This window comes from Miniopterus schreibersii, assembly GCF_964146895.1.
Source record: "Miniopterus schreibersii genome assembly, chromosome: 6".
Taxonomy (NCBI): domain Eukaryota; kingdom Metazoa; phylum Chordata; class Mammalia; order Chiroptera; family Miniopteridae; genus Miniopterus; species Miniopterus schreibersii.
The window spans coordinates 54,560,443-54,583,074 of record NC_138107.1 but is presented as its reverse complement, the minus strand read 5'-3'; the positions used below and the strand labels follow the sequence as shown (position 1 = coordinate 54,583,074).

General features: G+C 34.1%; 1 protein-coding gene across 2 annotated transcripts in view; it reads right to left on the bottom strand.

Annotated features, from left to right (window-relative positions):
• The window catches only part of AFG1L (AFG1 like ATPase), a 135,554-nt gene that overhangs the window by 70,819 nt on the left and 42,103 nt on the right, over window positions 1-22,632 (bottom strand). For both annotated transcript variants that reach the window (XM_081140782.1, XM_081140783.1), the window contains 3 exons: window positions 22,196-22,326; window positions 16,996-17,095; window positions 7,684-7,742 (listed from right to left, as the gene is read on the bottom strand). In XM_081140782.1, coding sequence (XP_080996908.1) covers window positions 7,684-7,742; window positions 16,996-17,095; window positions 22,196-22,326 — 290 coding nt within the window. The remainder of the gene's footprint in view (window positions 1-7,683; window positions 7,743-16,995; window positions 17,096-22,195; window positions 22,327-22,632) is intronic.

Here is a 22,632-nt window from a genome sequence, read left to right as displayed (position 1 = left end):
TGTATACAAGTCTCAGTCCAGCTTGATTTGTTTCCCCATTGATTTTTCTTCTATGCAATTATAGGATTCTTTCTTTATCCTTGAAGTTCAGTTATGTACCAGAAAGAGGTATTATTCTTCTATTTTATCTTTATGTTCTCTGTTTTAGAAATATGAATTATGTGAGTGTTTGATCTCTGTTGTCTGCTTTCCACATCTAGCACCTTCTCTGTAATAGTTTTAATCTCTTTTTTTTAGCCCCAACTATTCATTTTGTGTGATTTGTTTCATAAGTCTGGTCTCTTTATCACTGATTTTGTTTCAATCAGTGTTGATTCTTTTACTTGCTTTTTCTAAAATGCTTTTCTTTTTTTTACCCTCAGTCTGTACGATTCATCTAGTCTTGCAGTTATTTCATCTCTGATCTCTTATTTCATTGGTACCATAACTTCTTTAAGTTCTTTTAAAATATAAAAAATGTGTTATCTGAAAAAAGTCTCCCACTTCCTGAGTTAGTTCTTCCAAAGTATATTCTTCATGTGCTTCTACTTATTAGGTCATGTCTACCTCCTCTGTCTGCTCTTGCTTCCTTCCTACATCTGCCATTCCATTTCTTTTCATAATAGCCTCTATGCATAGGAACCATGATCAATCCATTCTGCTTTTTGCTGATTTCTCAACTTTGAATATGGGTAGCCCTATCTAGGTCTGCTGATTTCCTGAGAAGGGTGGGTCAAAATTTACCTTCTAAAAAATGGTTTTTATTATAAAAATAATACAAGATTGAGAAATCTTAGAAAAGGCTAAAAAGGAAAACTTAAATTGTCTATAATCTTATTATTCAGAAATAAGTTTTATTTACGTTTTGGGATACTTATTTCCAGTATTTTTCCATGCATGTCTATTACTTCTATAGTTAAGAAAGTAACAGATATATTCTTGCATCGCATTTTTTTTTCACTCACATTATCTGTGGGCATTATATTACATCATCAAAAGCATTTTGAAAATATTTTTCCAAGTAAGTAAAATACATGCCCTCATGTAACTGTACCATCATTTACTTAATGATTCCTCTAAACATAGGTGAGATGATGCGCCCATCACTTCTTTTATAGTTATCCTATTTATATTTCTGTATCTATGGGAAATTATGACTCTGAGTTCCTGAATTACACACACACAAAAAAAATCCTGCCTTCTTCTTCTTTACAATTAAAAACTAGCAAGGAGACCAAGCTTTTGGTCAAGGCAGAGTAGTTGGAACTCATCTTTGCCCTCCTGCCATAAAGCACTAAAACACTGGACAAAACATCGGATATCACACGTAACACAATGAGTAGCAAAGGACAGCAATCCCTGAGATGTGGAAAATAAATCAGGCAAGCAAGCATTATGTTTTCCCCGGCTTTCTGTCTAGAGGAATTTCTAAACTGCAGCACAGCAGTCTAAATCAGTTGAGGAAACACCAATCAGAGTTCTGGGAAGCTGAGGCCTTTGGAATTTGAATGGTGGAGTTCAGCACCAGAGGAGCTATACAGAAAGAGAGCTCCAGATATCTGCATAGAGAATGTCAGTAATCTTTGGCCAAATATTAACTTGCACATGCTTAGGGTGAAACAGCACAAGACTGGGCAAAGAGTAGTCCACGCCAGCTGGGAGATATAAGCAGTCTGAACAGCCAGAGTAAGAGAGCTTCAGTGAGCAAGCCTCGAAAGGATCACGCTGATCTGTAAGAAGCATCATCACTTGCTGAAATAAAATTCAACAGCCTAAAAGGAAGTAACTGAGACTCGATGCAATAATCACAATCTCCAGCTCCCAGGAAAAAATTACTCAACTTGGAAAGAAGCAGGAAAACAGGACCCACGACCAGGAAAAATATCAGACCACAGAAACAAAACGGTAAAGGACAGAGAGGGTGGAATCAGCAGACAAGGACTCCTGCCACCCCGACTTCTGCTCTGGAAGATGGAGCTGTGTACTTTCCCTATTTCCGCCATGGTGTACTATTTAAAATCTGGGAAAATTATATACAAAACAACGTAAGAAGACACTGAAAAGTGGTAGGAAGGAAGAATAGCTAGGACCTCTACACCTGAGAAACAACAGAATGGTGAGTTCTCTTGTTTTCTTTTTGACTCATACAACCCAGACTTAGAGCTGAAGAAGCCAGAAACCCAGAAATGCCAAAGGACCCAGAAAAACGACACCCCAAGAAAAGCCTACTCTCTTTAGCCAAAGGACCAGGAAAACAGCAGCATATTTAAGAGGAAAAAAACTGTGGCACCACATCCATTCATTCCAGCAATGGCTGAAGGGAATCTAGATCATACTCTCACAGGCTACAACGAGGCCCCCGACACTCCTGCCAGAGTAATATCAGTGAAGGCCAAGTAGAGAGCTGAAGCTTTCATCCCTGCGAGCCAATAATGAACATCACCCCCACCCCCACGATGTCTGTGGAGATGGGAATGCCTCCACCAGCAGTAACAAGGGGCACCCTTGACTCAGGTGTCAATGGAGGCTGAATAGGGAAGCTGGACTTCTACCTATATCTGGAAGCAATGAGACAGTGTCTCTCCTTCTCCTGCCAGAATTATGTGAAAAACAGCCAGTTAAAACAGAAAGTTTAAACAAGATCTACAAAGAAAATATACAAATGGCAAATAAGCACATGAGAGGATGCTCAACATCACTAATCATTTGAGAAATGCAAATCAAAACTACAATGAGATAACATTTCATGCCAATTACGATGGCTATTATTATTTTTTAAATATGTGTTTATTGATTTCAGAGACAGGAAGGGAGAGAGAGAAAGAGATAGAAACATCAATGATGAGAGAGTCATTGATCGGCTGCCTCCTGCACGCACCCTACTGGGGATCTAGCCTGCAACCTAGGCATGTGCCCTGACCAGGAATCGAACAGTGATCTCCTGGTTCATGGGTTCAATGTTCAACCACTGGGCCATGCAAGACAGGCAATGGCTATTATTTTTTTTAAAGAAAAAAAAGAACAAGTGTTGGAGAAGATGTGCAGAAACTGGGACCCTTGTGCATTACTGGTGAGAATGTAAAATGGTACAGCAGCTACGGAAAACAGAATGGCAGTGCCTCAAAAAATAAACATAGAATTACCATATGATCCAGCAATTCCATGTCTGGGTATATATACAAAAGATCCGCAAGCAGGGATAAAGCAGACATTTGTACACAAATGTCCACAGCAGCATTACTCACAATAGCCAAAAGATGGAAACAATCAAACTGTCCATCAACAGATGAATGGAAAAACAAAAATGTATAAACATATAATGGAGTATTATTCAGCCTTAGAAAAGAATGAAATTCTTTCTACAGCATGAATAAACCTTGAAGACATGCTAAGTGAATTAAGACAGACACCAAAGGACAAATATTATATGATTCCATTTATACTGGGTACCTAGAAATGACAAATTCATAGAGGCAAAAAGTAGAATAGTGGTAACCAGGATTTGGGGGAGGGTGTGAATATGGACTGATTATTTAACGAGAACAAAGTTCAAGTCCAAGAGGACAAAAAAGTTCTGGAGATGGGTGATGGTTGCACAACAACGTGAATCCACTTAATGCCACTGAACTATATACTAAAATGGCTAAAATGGTAAATTTTATGCATATTTTATCACAATAAAATAGTGATTAAAAATAAGATCCAGCCCTGGCCAGTGTGGTTCAGTTGGTTGGAGCATAGTCTCGTATACCGAAAGGTTTCGAGTTCCATCCCCGTTGGGTCTTGTGCACAAGGCAGCCAATCCATGTTTCCCTCTCACATCTATGTCTGTCTGTCTCCCCCACCACCCTCTTTCTCTCTTCCTCTTTCTAAAAATTAAAAAAAAAAGATACTTAAAAAATTAAAATAAGATTAAAAGTCTCATGACAAATTATGGAAATGTCCAAGTTCCAGCTGAAAATCACACATATCAAAACCCATGAGGACCTCGAACTGAATGTAAAAAGATAATCAATAGATACCAACATCAAGATGATGGGAGATGTCAGGATTATCTGATAGGCATTTGAAAGCAGACAGGATAAAAATGCTCTCACAGGCAATTATGACTATACTTGAAACAAAAGAGCATTAATACTTAATAATAAAATTGATTAGAAAAAGTTCTATTCACAAGCAATATTTAATACATTTAAATCTTTAAGCAGCTTATAACATAGTCTCCAATGATTTAAGGTCAATGACAAAATTATAGGAAAAATAGACAAATTCACAATCCAAGTGGGAAATCCTTTCCATAAGCCTCTCAATAACTGATGGGAAAAACATATAAGAACTAAGATTTAACAGTATTTAATTAACAAACCTTACTTAACAGATGTGTTGTATTATACATATATATAGCTCACAACAACTAAAGAGTAGTCATTATTTTCAAGAACACAGAGAATATTTACCAAAATTGTCCACATTTTGGGCCATAAAGCAAGTTTTAACAAATTTGAAAGGACTTAAGTCACACAGAATACATTCTCTGACTACAATGCAACTAAGCATTTGTTAAGAAACTAACAAAGGCAAAACTCTCCCAAGTTTGGAAATTAAGAGACATATTATAGATAATTCATGGGTTAATGTAGAAATCAGAATGGAAATCAGAAAATACTTTGAACTTGATAGTGAAAATACTTAATATCAAAACTTCCCTGGATGCAACTATTTAAAGAAAAATAAATAGCTTAGGAAAGAAGGTTAAAATGAGATAAAAATTACCCTCATAAAATTGGGGGGGGGGGGACAGCAAAATAAACACAAAGAAAGTCCAAGTATAAACAAAACAGGAACCTCCCTACTTAAAAGGCAGTGGAAATGATATGTAAGGATTGTTTTTTTGTTTTGCTTTGTTTTTTTCAAGGACTTAGTCTAGGAAGGCTTCCTAGAGGAAATGTACCTGAGCATCTTCTATATCGTTTCCAGTCCTGTGGCTTTCTTTCTTTTTTTATAAATTGCAATAAAATATACCTAACATAAAATTGATCATTTTAACCATTTTTGAGTGAATAATTCAATGGTGTTAAGTACATTCACTATGTTACGCAACCATCACCATTTCCAGAACGTTCTCATCATCCCAGAGCCTCGGCACCCATAAAAGAGTAACTGTATATTCCCCTCTGCTCCAGCCTCTGGTAATATCTATTTTATTTGTGTCTCTATGAATTTGCCTTTCATAGGTACCTCATATAAGTGGAATCATATAATATTTGTCCTCTTATATCTGGCTAACTCACCTAGCAGTCTTTAAGGTTCATCTATAATGTAGCTTCTGTCAGAATTTCATTTCTTTTAATGGCAGAACAATATTTCATCGTGTAACTATATCACAGTTTTTATTCATCTGTTGATGGACCTATGGCTTTTAATAGCATATGAGCCTTCCTCATCATTCTTACTATCTTATGAAAATACTTTTTACCAATAGCTTGTAAGTTTTTGTTATTTTTCAATACTATAAGCAACAAATCACAAGTTCTTGTAGTAAATTACAAACTTGTTATCAAAGTAAATTTCAATCTTGTTTATAATCTCTTTTAATTAAATTAAGATTCTCTATTTGTTTTAAGATTGACTTCTGCTATACATTTCCCTCAGATGGACCAAAATCAAAGAGTAATACTAACATATGTGAATAGGCAAAATGTCATTTAAATTATAATAATACAACCTATTCTCACAATAGAAACTTCATATGCCCACAAAAAAGCTCCAGGAAAACCAGCTCTAATGTACAGGTCATCAGGCTGACATTTTGTTGCATGTGAAAAGTCTTTTGAATAAATGAGGCTTTTTATATCTTTTCTCATCCAATCTAGTATTTATTTTTCTGGGAATTTCAGTTCATGTTCAATTTCAAATTGTGTATGGTTTATCTCACTTCTTTTTTTACTTTTTATTTATTGATTGAGAAAGAGAGGAAGGGGGACAGAGAAACATCAGTTTGTTCTTTCACTTATTGACGCATTCATCGGTGCCCTGACCGGAGATCGAACCCACAACCTTGGCTTCTCCGGTCTATGATCCAACCGACTGAGCTACCCGGCCAGGGCTCATCTCAGTTCCTGTTTGATTCCAAATCTGAATTACTCATCTGTTTGACTTTCCTTCCTCTTCAAAAAAAACATTAAGGGTGGGATAGAGAAAAAAATTAAATTCAATCTGTCCAATTTAGTTGCCTATTAATAATGCTGTTGTTATATATCAAACTATGATAAATTACTCGCCAAAAAATAATGTTTGGGGTTAAAAAACAGGACAGCTACTAAGTCCCCTGAGAACCTTTGAACTTGTTTCATTCTGTGAACATTTTCTCTTTATATTTTGTGCATTTCATGCTATATAAAGATACTATTTTTAGCCCTTATTTTTCTTAGTTTCACTGTTTATAGTTTGGTATCTATGTATATATTTTACTTTGGATTCCTGGCATGGAGAAAATACTGCAAATCGACCTTCTCCCCATATGCAGAACATGAATATAAAGGGGGAAAAATTACTAACAGCATAATTTTCAAAAATTACTTTTCCCTACATCTATAAATATCTCAGAGAAATTAAAATCCTCTGGGAAACTAAAACTGGTCAAGGAAACAGATGTTTGAAGTCTTCTAAGTATATATAGCACAGGGAATAAAGTTTGGCACCAACAACAATTGCAACTAAAGTGTATTTCAGAAAAACTGTCTGACTATATCTTTAGAATATTTGAAGATAAAATGTTTTTACTCCTCCTTCTTGGTAAGAATCTTTGAGGTTTTAGTTGTGTGTGTGTGTGTGTGTGTGTGTTTAAATACAACTTTATCCTTTCTTCAGACATATTATTATGGCCTGGGAAAAATTATGTACCTAAGAAATATGGAAATTATATTTTGGCACATAATTATGCTTCTTTTTTGGTAGTTATTACATTTGGCTTTGTTACAGGTATTTTTGTACATATTGTATACCCAATTAGATTATAAATGACTTGCAAGCAAAAAAACATAGTTTATTTCACAATATATTACCCATTGTGCCTCATGTTGCACTTTGCATATAGTGCAATGTGGAATTGTTGAATAATCATGTAAAAATGCTTAAAATTAACAGTGAAAAGGAAGGCTATTTTATTCTTAGTCATATTGTAATGAAGACTATTTTAAACTCTATGCAGTGATGATACACACAAATATTTAAACTATTTATGTGCCTCAACTTGACATAATTTCCTGGTAACTTGATGGCAATCACATTTAAATATATTAGAATATTTTTGTAATAATGTTACTCTAGAATAGCAACTTTAATAGCTGGGAAAACATGTTAACCTGAAGAAAACAGGAATATTACCCATTTTTTTCAGAAATCAATGTATAAGTTTAAATATTCTAGTATAATATTTATGAGCAAACCTCAAATTAAAATGCAAACTATTAAATGTTTCAGTTAGATAATAATTTAGACTGTATTTTGTAATTTTTCTTGTGTACACATTAATGAACAATACATAAAAGATTATTTTCTCCTTTAGTGTCTTTGACTACTACCACCAAAAAAATATCAAAATGAATTCTGCTTGAAGGCCGTACCATAGCAATCTCATAAAAGCCCTCATTTATCAATCAATATGATATTAGTCAGTGAACACAAGTAAGTGATTTTCCTTACCTTCAGGACAGCTATGAATGGTACAAAGTTAGCTCTTTGTAGTCCATTTTTATAGAGATCTGAAAGAAAAAATTGGTATTAGCTCTTTACTTACCCTAAATCATAATGTAAGCTTGTATTTTAGCCTAACAAATAAAGCTTCCTACTGATAAAAAACATAAAGGAGCAAAAGAGGAAAAATAACCAAAATTGATTTCTATTCTGGTACTAAACAAAATTCATTATATCCTTAATAAGAAAAAAACATTACAATCACAGAAAGAAGATCAAAAGGCATTCCATCAAATTAGTTTTAAACTATAATAAAAATCAATAAAAGAATTTGGAAGACATCACAAATGATCATAAATAATAACCCAACAAAAGAGATATATTTTAAATATTTAATATTTGAATATACAGAATTCTACTTTTTCTCAATATATAATAAGACTTCTCAGTACACAATTAAACTAGTGTAGTAAGATCAGCCTTTTAAGAAAACACATCAACTGTCTCCACCGAGAGTTGCAGTGGTTTCCTGCTTCAACAGTGCTTGGATGGAACCAGTGCCTGACGTTCCAGCCAGCCTCCCAGTCCAACCTTCCACCACCTCCTCACAGTGCCCTGGGACTGCCCCAAGGGCCACCCCACCCCACCCCTGTTCCCCCACCCCGCCGCCGCAGCTCCAGCACTGCACAGCCACCTCTCCTCAGCCGCCCACCAAGATGAAGGCATCCACCTTGCAAGAACCAGACCTTGACAACTGCGAGAATGCAATGGAGTTACACTTGGGAAAAAGTATGAGTCAGTCACTACTGGATTTGCACAAACTGGCCACTGAAAAAATAACTCTCATTTGTGTCACTTCATTGAGATACTACTTGAATGAGTAGGTGATATCCATCAAAGAGTTGGGTGACCACATAACCAACCTGCAGAGGTTAGGGGTCCCTGAAATTGGCATGGCAGAGTATCTCTGACAAGCACTCCCTGAGTGACAATAAAGAAAGCTAAGCCTTAGGCTGGCTTCCCATAGCAAAGAGAGTGACGTCCTGGTCACCAAAGCAGTACATGCACGTTGAAGTTACTTTTACCTTTTCTATAGGTTGTACCAAATTATCCACTTATGTTCTTTCATTTGTACCATTCCTTCAAATAAAGTAATTTGGTACCCAAAAAAGAAAAAAAAGAACCCACATCAATAGACAGAACTCTGCATGTATTTGCATCAAAATTATATATTTGACATTAAGGTAAATGACATTAAGACCAATTTGCTTTATTTTCCTACATTTTAACTTCTCTTTATTGTTGAAAGTATTACAGATGTCCCCTTCCCCCCCGCCCCACTGATCCCCTCCACCCTGCACACACACACCCAGGCCTTCACCACACTGTTGTCTGTGTCCATGGGTTATGCATGTATGTATATAAGTTCTTAGGTTATTCTCTCCCCTCGCCCCCCACCCCCACCTTCCCTCTGAGATTCACCAGTCTGTTCCATGCTTCTATGTCTCTGGATCTTTTTTGTTCATCAGTTTATTTTGTTCATTAGATTCCACACATGAGTGAGATCATGTGCTATTTGTCTTTCTCTAACTGGCTTATTTCACTTAGCATAATACTCTCTAGGGCCCACAATGCTGTCTCAAAGGGTAAGGGATCCTTTAAAAGAAATTATCTAAAACTCAAAACTCCATTCTTAAAAGGCTGTAAATTTAATGCAATTATATATCATAAACAGGTAGTATTTACTGCCTTAGAATGGTGTTTTACATATATGTATATGTCACTTTGTATGTTCACACACATACAAACACATATACACATATACTGTCAAGAGCGAACAAGTTGAAAGGAGCAACAAAATTTTAAACCTTGCATATTTTTCTTTTAAAATATAGACTTGGAATATTTTTTCAAGGGGTTGAAATTTCATTACATATAAAATATTCCATTTAAAAGTCAACTCTATAAAGCAATGAAATTTTAAAAATAAAAAGTATTTATAAAAATGGGAACTATAAAAAGTTTTCTCAATAATAAAAAGCACAAATTAGCCTATGTGCCTCAATTTTTCTTAAAGTATTGAATTATGAGATCCTTTCTATATTTCTTTGTTCGGAGAAAAGTTGATAACTAAGAAAGACTTCAACTGCCACATTTACTTACAGAAATAAAATATGATCATTAGGAAACATTTATTCTCTTAAGAAAAATATTTATCATATCATTATAGTAAAGAAAGTATTTGCATTAGCCTCTGGTGAATTAAGGACCAGTGGCCTTAATTCAGCTACATTTAAAATTTTTACTTACGGATATTATAAAAGGTAATAATGCTGACATGGCTATATGAATTTCAAACTTCAAAATGAGATCTTTTCTTTCCTATAATAAATATCTTGAATAAGTAAAATGAGTTTAAAGTTAGGTATTTTCATAGTCTTCCCTAATTACCAAGTTGCTGGGGAAGAAAATGTTGCTGCGTGGTAAGAGTGGACAGCCATGATTGCGGTAAGGGGTAAAAATTGAAAATAAAATAATTTTTTTTTTTAAATATATCTTTATTGATTTCAGAGAGAGGAAAGGAGAGGGAGAGAGAGAGCTAGGAACATCAATGATGAGAGAGTCATTGATCGGCTGCAGCCCGCAACCCGGGCATGTGCCCTGACCGGGAATCGAACCCTGATCGCCTGGATCCTAGGTTGACGCTTAACCACTGAGCCACGCCCAGCTGGGCAAAAAGAAAATAATTTTTAAATCACACTCAATGTTTATAACAGCTTTATTCATAATAGCTATTCATAATAGCTAAAAACTGCAACTTTGTTTGTAACAGCCAAAAACTGGAAGAAATCCAAAGGTTCATCATTAGGTGAATGGATACACAAACTGTGACATATCTGTACAATGAAATGCTACTCAGCGATCAAGAAAGGGACAAAGTATCCATACACACAAAAAATAGATGACTCTCAAAGTAATTATGCAGAGTAAAAGAGGCCAGCCCCCCCAAAATGAGCACATACTGTGTGATTCCACTTACATAAAACTCTAGAAAAAAGCCTATCTATAGTAACAGAAAGTAAATCAGTAGGCTGCCTGCAAAGGGGGATGTGGGACAGGGATGGCAGGGAGAGATGAAAAAAAGGGATGAGGGAAGTTTAGGGTGTGAAAGAATGTTCATTATGTTGACTGTGGTGGTGGTTTCACAGATACATACATATGTCAATATTTTAAAAATTGTATCCTTGATATATGTGCCATTTACTGTATGTCGATTATGACAATAAGTTCTTTTAAAATTTATTGGGGGGAAACATACACAGCATTAGTGAACATCAAAGAACACAATGCTATAGAATTAAAACTAAGATACTACACTAATGAAAATTTATGTTAAGGTAAACTTTTAGTCTTCTTACTCATGGAGTATCTTTTTTTATGGACATAAAAGGTTCTGAGATGTAACTTAATAAGCATGCACCTTTGTCATTAGTTAGCTAATGATAAAGAGATGTAAAGGCCCACATGTAATATTCTTGATTAAGATTTCTACTCATCAGCAAAGTTAAAGAATAATAACAATGCCTTTAAGTCTTTAAGATATCCTTTTTAACAGTTAACTTTTTTAAAAAATCAGCCTTTACAAGGATATATAATTCAAGCTTTATGCTCTGGAAATTATTTTCTAAACAAAATTCTAAACAGAATTCATCTTGAAAACTTTCAGGATTTTATAGGACACTTAAGTGAAAAATGGGAACTGTAAAAAGTTTTCTCAATTAAAAAAACCACAAATTGTACTCATTAAATTGAAGAGTTTTTTGCAATTCAAATAATATGATAATTATCTATGCATTAGATCCATCTCCTGAAATGTTATTTAGCTAACAAAATTGTTAATATTTGTTGTTTAATATTATTTTTCTTAGACATAAAGATTTTATATATTTATATCAACATTTGTCATTATTTACTAAATACTATTTAAAATTCAGCATAAGTTCTTGCCTACATTTTTTTAGTGATCTCTGAACAGAGCTAAATGAGCACTTGGTATATAAGATAGAATGGTGAAATTATGGGACATTCAGTTTTCGAGACTGGTATAAGGACCTCTACATTCTCCTCAGTGAATAGCTATAATAACACTTACAGAGGAAATACATGCAAAGAGGATTTTTAAAGTGATTACAAGGATCTACAGAAATACTTTGGAAATGCACATGGATACGCAGATCTTATCCTTAAAAATCCAAGTGTCAAAACCTACAGGGTGAGCCCTAGCCGGTTTGGTTCAGTTGGTTAGAGCATCGGCCCGTGGACTGACGTGTTCTGGGTTCAATTCCAGCAAAGGGCACGTACTAGGTTGCAGGCTTGATCCCTGGACAGGGTCACTGTGTGTCTCTGTCTCTATCTCTGTTTGCCTGTCTGTCTATCTCTCTCTCTCTCCCACTTCCACTCTCTCTGAAAAGCAATGGAAAAAATATCCTTGGGTGAGAATTAAAGAAATAAAAATAAAAATAAAAAAAACCAACAGGGTGAAATAAATGCTTATTTATATAAATATTATCAGTTTAGAGTAAGAAAAACTTTTTAGACAAGCAAGGAAAAGGAGTTTTCTTATAAATGAACACAAAATAATTTTACAGTTTCATGAACCAATCTGATTTATCCTTCCAGGAGATCCTTCTTTTTTAAAAGAGTTTTACGTTTTAGTACTTTTTTAAAAAAAATTATTTTAGAGGGAAAGAATAAAGGACACACACACAGAGAAACATCGATTTGTTGTTCCATTTATTTATGGATTCATTGGAAGCTTTAAAGTCTTTGTGTGCGAATTCCAACACAGGGGTCATATTGGGGTTGGTCTGTTGATTGTTTTTTTCTCTTGAGGATAGATCCTATTTTCTCAATCTTCACTTTGGAATTGTATCCTGGACCTTGTGGATTCTGTTTGATTTTCTGAAGAGTGCTGAGATTTCTGTTTTAGCAGGAAATTACCTTGACTGGACTCTAACTAAAACCTCAAATCTCAGATCAGTCCCCTATCCTCAGTTAGGTGGCTTGTAGTCTACCCTGTAAACGTATGGTTCAGAGGTCAGTCAGAGATTTAGGCAGGATTTATACACAGAACTTTGGGTTATATCAATCTAGTTCTCTCTCGGATTCATTTCTCATATTTAAGCAGTAGTGCTTGCCTCAAATTCTGCCAGCTGGGCCTTCAGGCCAGATGACTGGGTGTTTTACATTATAATTTCAGACACCCAATGCAGCACTCACTTTACCTGCTCTAAAGCTGATAGCCATTTTAAAAATGGGAAATTCTCTCCATTTTGGACCCTCTTCCAAGTTTTGTCTCCCTGCTAGAATTTGCCTTTGTCCACTCTCTAGGATTTTCAGATATTATAAATTTTGTCCAGAATTTATTATTGCTGTCTGCAAGAAGATCATTCAGCTAGGAGAAATATTTTTCTTTGATCTTTTGTTTTTTCAAGTAATTTAAAAAGTAGAAGACACAGCTTAAATTCTAAAATACTTTATATTTCCCTAGTTATTAGTGCCACAAATGATAATAGCCAATCAGTAACTGTAAATGTTCTCCAAGGGAAACAAAGTTAGCAAATATATAAGCAAGCAGTAACTGCAAATATTCAATTCATTTATACTCAATTCATTATTATGATCAGTTTTCTTATTTCAAGCATTTTGTTTTTGTTTTTGTTAATCCTCACCAGAGGATATTTTCCCATTGATTTTTAGAGAGAGTGGAAGAGAGAGAGAGAAACATCAATGAGAGAGAGACACATCGATTAATTGTCTCCCGCACATGCCCTGACCAGGGCCAGGGTTTGAACCTTCAAACCTTGTCTCAGAATCAAACCCAAGACCCTCTGGTGCTCGGAATGACACTCTAACCACTGATCCACATTGGCCAGGGCTTCAAGCCTTTCTTTTTAAAAAGTTCACATTAAAACCTCTTTCCTCCATGGGATTTATTTACGTTTTTTCATCATTTTATTTTCTTTGTCCTATTTCTACACACTAGCAAAGCTTCTTAAGTTGTTTTCCTAAATCACTAATTTCATTTTTCTTTAGTTTAAATTCTACACTTTAGTGCTTCTAATGCTGATTTTTATTGATTTAATTTAATCTCTTTTGGCTTTCTTTCATTTCAGCTGATTTCTTAGTAAAAAGATTTTCAACTCAATCTGTTGTCTTCTCTCATCTTAGATCTTTGACATCACAGAGTGCATGTTTTTCTGATTTTAAAGAACACAAAACAGAAATTTTCTAACACTTACTTCTTGTTCCTACTTATTGTTCCCATATTAGGGTTTTTGGGTTTTTTTATAACCTTTAAAAAGAAGTGGTATGACTAATCTTGGTGAAACCCTATAATCAGGATGTGTTTTTTCCTTGGGCACCCCCCTCACTATCACCTAGTTGTTCCTCTAATCTTTCTGTCTGTACTGTAATTCAATGTTACAAAGTGATAGCTGGCATCCTTAGCTTGTTCATACTTGTAGTAGGAATACTACAGTGTCCCCACTAAGCGTAATTCTGAACTGATATACATATATTTGGTATCATATTAAGAAACTATCCATTTTTTTTATTTTATGATGTGATTCTATCAAGAAAGATGTTGAATTAGGCCAACTGCTCTTTCAGCTTTCATAGTGAACACCATTGAACTGAATTTTTTTCTCCCTAGAAATGTTAATATGATAAATTATATGGGGAGGGGGGGACTAGGTTTATAATTGTTCATAGGGAAAATAATAATTAATAAATACTAGAATAAACTCTGTGTTTTATGTACTCAAAAACTGTAAAGCTACTTTTGCTTCACCCTATATTAGTGTGAGTGTGTGTGTGTGTGTGTAACTGTTAGCCAACTTTCTAGTGATATCCAGTCTTTTATTTACTATGGATATGCTGGCTTAAGGAAGAATCACATAGCGTTGTTGCCTGATAATCTAAGTAATACAGGATTATTCTTGGACATTCTAATGCTATCTGTATCATTGTCATTATAATAAATTGTAAATTCAAAACAAGGAAGTCCAGAATGCACTGTTCTCACAGTTTTTCTAGGTTTAGTCAATAGGGGACTTTTTCCTTTTGAGCACTTTGCATTTTACTATCGAAGAAGTATAATCATTTCAACTTACATATTTTATTTCCCCATAAAAATGTGTTCTTATTTTTTATTAAGTTCTTACTTTAATTATTAATTTTAATTTTTAATTAATTTAATCTACTAGTGTATTATTAATTTATTATTAGGGTTTCCATGAACTTAAATCTTATAATATTTTTCCCCACCAGAATATCATGGAATTTAAAAAATCTTGTTTCAGAACCTAAAAAGTGAGTAGCATATATGTGTGTGTGTGTGTGTGTGTGTGTGTGTGTGTGTGTGCTTTTAATTGTGGATTTTTGTTTCTGGCTCTTCTAATGACCTGACAAAAATATGTCTGGTTGTGCATAGGCCATATAAAGTATTTATCTAAATGACAAAATTGCTAAATAAATCATTAAGGTTTTATAAAAATAAGAAATTAAATACAAACTATCTCAATTCAATGGAACAATATAGATAAGCTAATAAGCTGAAATGTAATAGGTAGAAAAATCAACCACACAAAGAAGGGGAGAGACCTAGTTTGACAGTTCACATAGTAAGATATGAGTGTATTAGCAGATTACAAATTCAATATGTCATCAATGTGACATGTTTATTTAAAACAAAACAACAGACTTATATTGCTCTTTTCAGTTTCATTAATAAACTCCATATTACCAATTTCAATGGTCAATTCTCCACCCCATTTTCACCTCCTAGCAGCATTTTAACAAAAGTGACCAGACCTCCTTTTCAAACCACTTTCCCTTTGCTGGCTTGACACTCTCTTGGTTCTCCTACCTCCCTGGCTGCTTTTTCCACCTTCCTTTGGTAGTGATGACTTCAATATTTATTTTTCCAGTCCCAACCTTTTCACTGAAATCCAAACACATATGCATATGCCTCACCATCTTAGAAAGCCCCACTTTGACTTCTCTATCCAAATCTGCTTCTCCTGTAGTCTTCACCATCTCAGTAAACAGCAACTTTATCCTTGCAATTGCTCAGGCTAAAGCCTTGAGTCATTAATCCCTCTCTCCCTCTTTTTTTTATACCCTACATTCATTCCATCAGTAAGTCCTTTTGGCTCTGCCTACAAAATATATCCAGAATCCGACCACTCTTACCACCTTCACTGCTTCATCATCTCGCCTCAGGATTGTTGCAATCATCCTCTAAGTGGTCTCCTCACTTCCAACCTTGAAACTTGATCCCCACAGTCTATTCTCAATACTATAGCCAGAGAGTTCCTTTCAAAGCATGCATTCATTCAAAACTCATTCTAAGACTATTTATTGAAATCCATCTATGTGCCAGGCTTAGACTACATCTATGAACAGAAGAAATAAAAGTCACTGCCCTCACGAAGCTTTTGTATCTTGAAAAGGGACAATGAACTATAAATATAATAAGTAGATTATATGCTGGGCCCATTAGTGCTACAGGAAAAAAATAGAGCAGGTAAGGAGAAGCAGTGCCAAAAAGAAGAGAAGGGTTATAGATTCAAATAGGGACATAAGTCTAGGCTTCACTGGCAAAGTAACTTTTCAGCAAAGACCTGAAGGAGGTAAAGACTTGGTATTGCAGTTATCTAGCAGAAGACCATTCTAGGCAGGAAGACGTTAACATTAAGAATGCATAAATTATTATTTTTGGTTCCTTAGACCTTCAACTGACCACATGATGACCTGAAGAATATGAGATTTTAAACTTGGTTTTATCTAAATATTAATTACATTTTACTTCTTAAATAATTTCCTAATAAACCACAAATGCTTTTTTAGAAATGATAAATGGAGTATTGGAAACTACTTATACAAATGAGCTTTAAGTCTTTTTTCAAAATTTAATGGGAATTTTGCCTTCCATTTCATTGAGTTTCTTTTATAAGCCATAAAAAGCAGTTAAAAAGGACTGCATTTTTTGACACTCACATAGGTCATAACTAATCCTCAGAAAAACAGCCAGTACATCAAACACAGCAGATCACCTGGATTTAGTTTGCTAGGAACAGAAATATTTTTCAAATACAAATACTGACTGGTTTTTCAGATTAAGTCAATTATAAAACTAATGATAAGCAAATTCATCAGACTTATTCACACAATCAAATAAGTACAAAACTATGGATTTTTAAAAGCTTGTTAGTTTCCACCTAATTGGATGAGATTAGCACAATGTTTTGTTTTTACCTTCCGGTGGCCTGTTGGATGTTGCCACAACGACAACCCCATTTTTGAACAGATTTTCAAAAAGCTGTTTCAGAATCATGGCATCAGCAATGTCAGTGACCTATGGACAACAACACATTTGTTTTATTTTAATTTCACTTCTGCTCTAACAAATTTGCTAATACCTCATCTTTTTTTTTTTTTTAAGGATGAAAGTGAATTCTAAAAGAAAAATTCTAATTATCATCATGAAGAAAAAAGTAGATAATTAAAAACATGAAAAACCATATAGTAATCTTTTAACTTTACTCTTCTTTTTTGCAAGCCTATCATTTCTACACAAATTATCAAATGGCTCTTTATTAACTTCTTTTCTAGAACTACAGGTGGAAAGCACAGATAACTGTCCTAAACATTTACAAAGTCTAATTAATTAGAACTAACCTAACCAATTCCCTCCTCCTATTCCCATCACAGCACCCCCCTCCAAAAAAAAGAGAGAGAGAGAGAGAGAGAGAAAAAACAAAACAGGCTGTCTGAGATTCCTAATACCTTTCTGGCAAAGGTCCCTCAAAAGGTGACTTTAAACGGTCATGGAACTTTAGAAATAAGGACAAGTAGCCAGTGAGACATAATCAGCTGCTGTTGAAAATAGAATGATATGACATAGATACTATTGTGCAATTGTTGCACAAAACAATTCAACAGATGGCCCATCACAAAAATAAGCAATTTTATTGTTCTTTTTAAGTGCCTTCTATTACTGTCCATGAATAATCAAAAGGCACTGCAGTCACTTCCAGCACAGCCAGCCTCTGCTAACCTTCGTAAACACAAATATTCCTTATACAAAAAATATTTTTTTTTTAAGTAACAAATTACAAGAATGGTTAATACAGTGCTTTAAAAAAAACTTCTGACAAAACGGGAAATGCAGAATGCAGATAAAATTATTTAATCTAAGTTAAGTATAGAGATACATATAATTATTGATCTTTTCTAAAATTATTTTTTAAACCCACAATTAATAAATGAGCTTAATGATGACTTTTTTGAAAGCTTTTAAAAATCACAAAGAAATACAGAAGTTAAGGAGGAGAGGAAGTTGACTTCAAAAATAAATGTGTAGTGAAGGTTGGTATTAATCATTGCACCTTCCCTTATGAATATAACGTGGGTTTTAGATGCCCTAGATGTAGAAATGTTCTGATCTTTCTTTAATAACACACAGATAATCTCAATAAAACTTGTTTCATATTTATAAAACATATCACAATATATATCACATTGTTATTTTTAAAGCATGTTAGAGTACATAGAAACTAGTGAAATTCTTTCAAATTAGATCAAAATACTAAAAGTTACCAACTAACTGGTTCTAACACAACTAACAACAATCTGGATTGGACAGGTCTCAAATCACTCTCTTTACAGTGGATATCTTACTCAAAAGTTTAATTATTTTCTTCCCACGTGAACAAAGCAAAACAAGACCAGGATATGGGAATGTGCAGATCTTTTTTTCTGTTTCAAGCTGTAACTTTAAAACATTAACTAAAATATACTGAAGGTTCTTATGTTAAAAAGACTTCAGGAACTTAGAAAGTGGTGATTAAAATGAAAAGGAAAGTGGTACTGATATTAATTAATTTGGAGCTTAGGATCACTGTCAAATTTTGCTTCCGCAAAAACACAGAGAGGGCCCTTTTCAAAGGCTTCAACACCAGTGGCATTTCTGATGAGAGGACAGGACAAGCTTGCAAATTTCATAGGCAACTGCACTTTTAAATTGGATTCCCAATACACTGACTTTTAAAAAGAGTATCAATGAAAAGTTACCCAATTTTAGAGAATAAAATGGTCATCTGACTATCTCACCAATTTTTTTGAAAACATTTAAAATAGCTTTTGTGCCCTACAATTCAGAAAACTGAAGGGACTTTTAGCTTATAACGCAGCATAAAGGTTTAAATGGAAAGCTGGAGAAAGCAAACAATAAAGACTTGTGGTTGAATTACCATTTGTTGTTTCTGTATTACAGAGTGTTTTTGCACTATCAGAGTAAATTAACTTGGAGAAGCTGTGGCTAATTAATAAAGCAGGAGTCACTCGGTGTAGCCGGGTGCCGGTGTATACTCTTTTGATCTTGTCCCTGTACTTGGTCAGCTTTGCTGGGGAACAGTAATTTTACAGTATAAGTGACAGGAGACAACTGACCACACATTCTTCAAGAGCAGGCTTTTTCGGCACCCAGCATTTCATTACCACCAGGAACAAAAGAGAAGGCTACAGATTACCAATAAGGGTAGTCTGCTAACATAGAGAGTGGAGACATTTCATTAGCATTAAAGAGAAAAGATTTTTCATGACCTAGAGTTGCTTTCCATTATGACTCACTTAAATAAAAAGGGGGGGGGGGGAATCTAATGGTTAATTTACATGTGTAAGTGCTTGAGTCTCAGTCAATCCCCTGATTGGTACAGGGCCATGTAATGAGTGACAAACATAAGCATGCATTATCAGTAATTAGTATTAGCACAAAAATAAGCACCTAGTTTTTATTACCAGTTTTTAATAGCTTTCCTGTTTTATAAAAATGGTCAAAACTATTTTTTAAATGGTATTGATAGCTTATAGAGGAGAATTTTGCATGATATTCTACTCATCAGAAATCTTTTGTTTTTTGAACCATAGTAATAAAACATTTATCCAGTGTTCCTTAAAAAAAGACAGAAAGAAATAACATTTTAAAAAATTGCTTTCCTTTAGTATTCTGATATCTTCAGAATCATTTTACAGAAACAGTTTAATAAGAGATACAAAGACGTCCCTAAAGAAAATTTTAAGGAAAACCTATTGTTTTATTTCAGCAACTAAAATACATAAAAACAACCTATCTAGACAAATTCTCAGAAAAATAAAAACAGTGTATCTGATACCACAGGTAAAACTGAAATGCTACACTTAGTAAAGATGACCGAGCTAATGAGGAATATATTCTGCAGATGCAATCTGAATGTTTCCAAAACATAATCTTAAAAATGCCTTAAATTCAAGAGCATAAAAAAGAAAAGATATATTCTTGTTTTTAAGCAGCAATAATTCCCATTCATCTTCCCAGTAAAATAAATGTTATATTAAATAACACCACCTAAAGGCCTATAATAACTAGTTAAAAATCAAAACTACTAATAGGATTCAATTTTAAAAGTGAAGTGGTAGTTGTAAATATATTGTTGTTACAATTAAAGTGCCTAAAAAATTATTTTCTAGTAAATCAGTAATGCATTGTACGAGGATTAATAGGCTTAAGGATAAAAAAAGTCCACCCAGCTCTAGATCTGTATGCTTAAAAACATAGTATAAGACATCATATACCAAGGAGAACAAGAACACTGATGATGGATTCAAGCTGAGTTAACAGCTGTGCAACCTTGGACAAGTTACTTAATCTCTCTGACCCTTAATTTCCTCATCAATACATGAAGGCAATACTTACAAAATTGTTATACTACATACAGTAGATCCTCAAGAAATGTTAATATGACTATTACCTGTATATAGTATGTATATACTATATAGTATTATAGTATACTATACCATATTATAGTATAGTATGTATATACTATATGTATGCTAGTACAATTCCATATTATTTATGTATAGCTATATAGAATTTTAGCTGTAGATGTAATAATACAGAGCATTAAGAACATAGACACAAAGAAAGTACTAAATACATAGTAGCTAATATTACAGAATATACATATTAAAATGTAAGCATTCTAACAAATAAATGGCCATTGCCTCAAATAGTTCATAAATTACAGATTTTAATTAGTAAGTAAACAAACATGGAAAAAATTCAACCATTGTTACTTAAAGGAATATACATTAAAACAGTGAGATACCTGTTAAATTAGACAAAAGTGTTACGATAATTCAGTATGTTGACAGAAAAAAATGTGGGTTGTTAACTATATATAAGGGAAGTGGGATTTGGTTGGGGGACTACTTCAATAGTTATATGGCACTAGGACTTATTCACTCATTCACTCATTATTATTTCCTCAATCTCAAGCACTATTCTAGACATTTGAGCTACATCAATTAGCAAAATGAAAATTCCTGCGTTCATGGTTACATTTCTAAGGAGAAAATATATAACAAACAGCAATCCCACACAAGTTCAAGGCTGTTGACAAGCTTGTGCACTAGCTACTGTAGATCAGATGTCCAAATATGGTCCATTTGACTGTGAGACAGATAGGGTCCTATGGCTCTTTATGGAATGAGGAAACGAATGAATGAACATCAAAGCTAACCTCAATAGGGTGGCGATGCGGGCAGCTCCATCGCATCTGCTTTATCTCTGTTAGCAAGCAACATTTTACATAAGCGAGGGGCCTGTCTCCCCCTTGATCTCCCTTATACTTAACTGCAATTTGAAATACCCTTTTTGTTAGCTGCATTTCTTTTGCAAAACTCATTTAGAACATTAGTAGCCTGGTAATTGCTTTTTGTTTCCTTCTTCCCAACTGTGTATCAACCTTCTGAAATCTGAACTCAATAGAGAATGTCCAGGCTTGTGTTAGGAACTCACTATCAGGGCAACATTATGACTTTCGTGCGCCTGTGGCACTTTTACCATTGTAAGCAGCACCTTCCTTAATTAAAAGTTCAACTAGGACAATTCTCTCCCTTCAACACGTATACGTTGTAAGGCTTAAATGAGATATGTGAATCATATAAAAAAATCACATAACAATTTAAAAAACTCAGACATCTTTAAAGACATTATTTTGTAATCATTACATTATTTCCATCATGATGTGGGGGAAATGTCGATCCACTGACTAGAGTATCAAGGTGGGCAAACTTTTCCTATAAAAGGCTGAATAGTAAATATTTTAGGCTTTGCAAGTCAATAATGGGACGTGTTGAATTTTCTTTTTCTTTTTTAATGACCCTTTAAAAATATAACAAAAGGGAACTTCTCTTTACCTGATATTAATCCCTTCTCACTAGCCATAAAAAAGCTGATGGGCCAGATTTGCCCTGTGCAAGCTGGGGTGGGTGTGCTAACCCCTGAACTAAGTAGCAATATTAAAGTCATAAGAGATCATTCAAATTAATTTGAATCAAACAGTGATAAAACCAGGAACAGACTGTAAATCTTCACACTTCATTCATTCTATATCTAGAAGCTTCTCTGCCTTACCTGAAATTCATCGAAACATAAGAGACATGCTTCTTCGCTGATTTCTTCAGCTATAGGAGCTATTGGATCATATGCTTTAGCCATGAATCCTGGTTTCCTTTTTGGCAAACTCTGTTTAAGGCGGTGTATTCCTTAAGTGGATGAAATTTAACACAAAATCAAATATTGTATTAATAGTATATTTTAGACAACTATAACATATTTTTAAATCTCTAAATAAATGAAACTTTAGTGTAAACATAGTTTAAATTCCACATACAATCAAATGTGATTATTGAAATTGGTTGCATTTTCTCTACCTCAAAATAAGTTGCTCATATATTATTGTATTCCCACAATTATAAGGCCACTTTGTGGTGATTCCATCTCTATTCTTCAATCAGTTTGGAGATGACAAAGAGATAGACTAGGTGACTAGAGTGAAATAATTTGGTTCT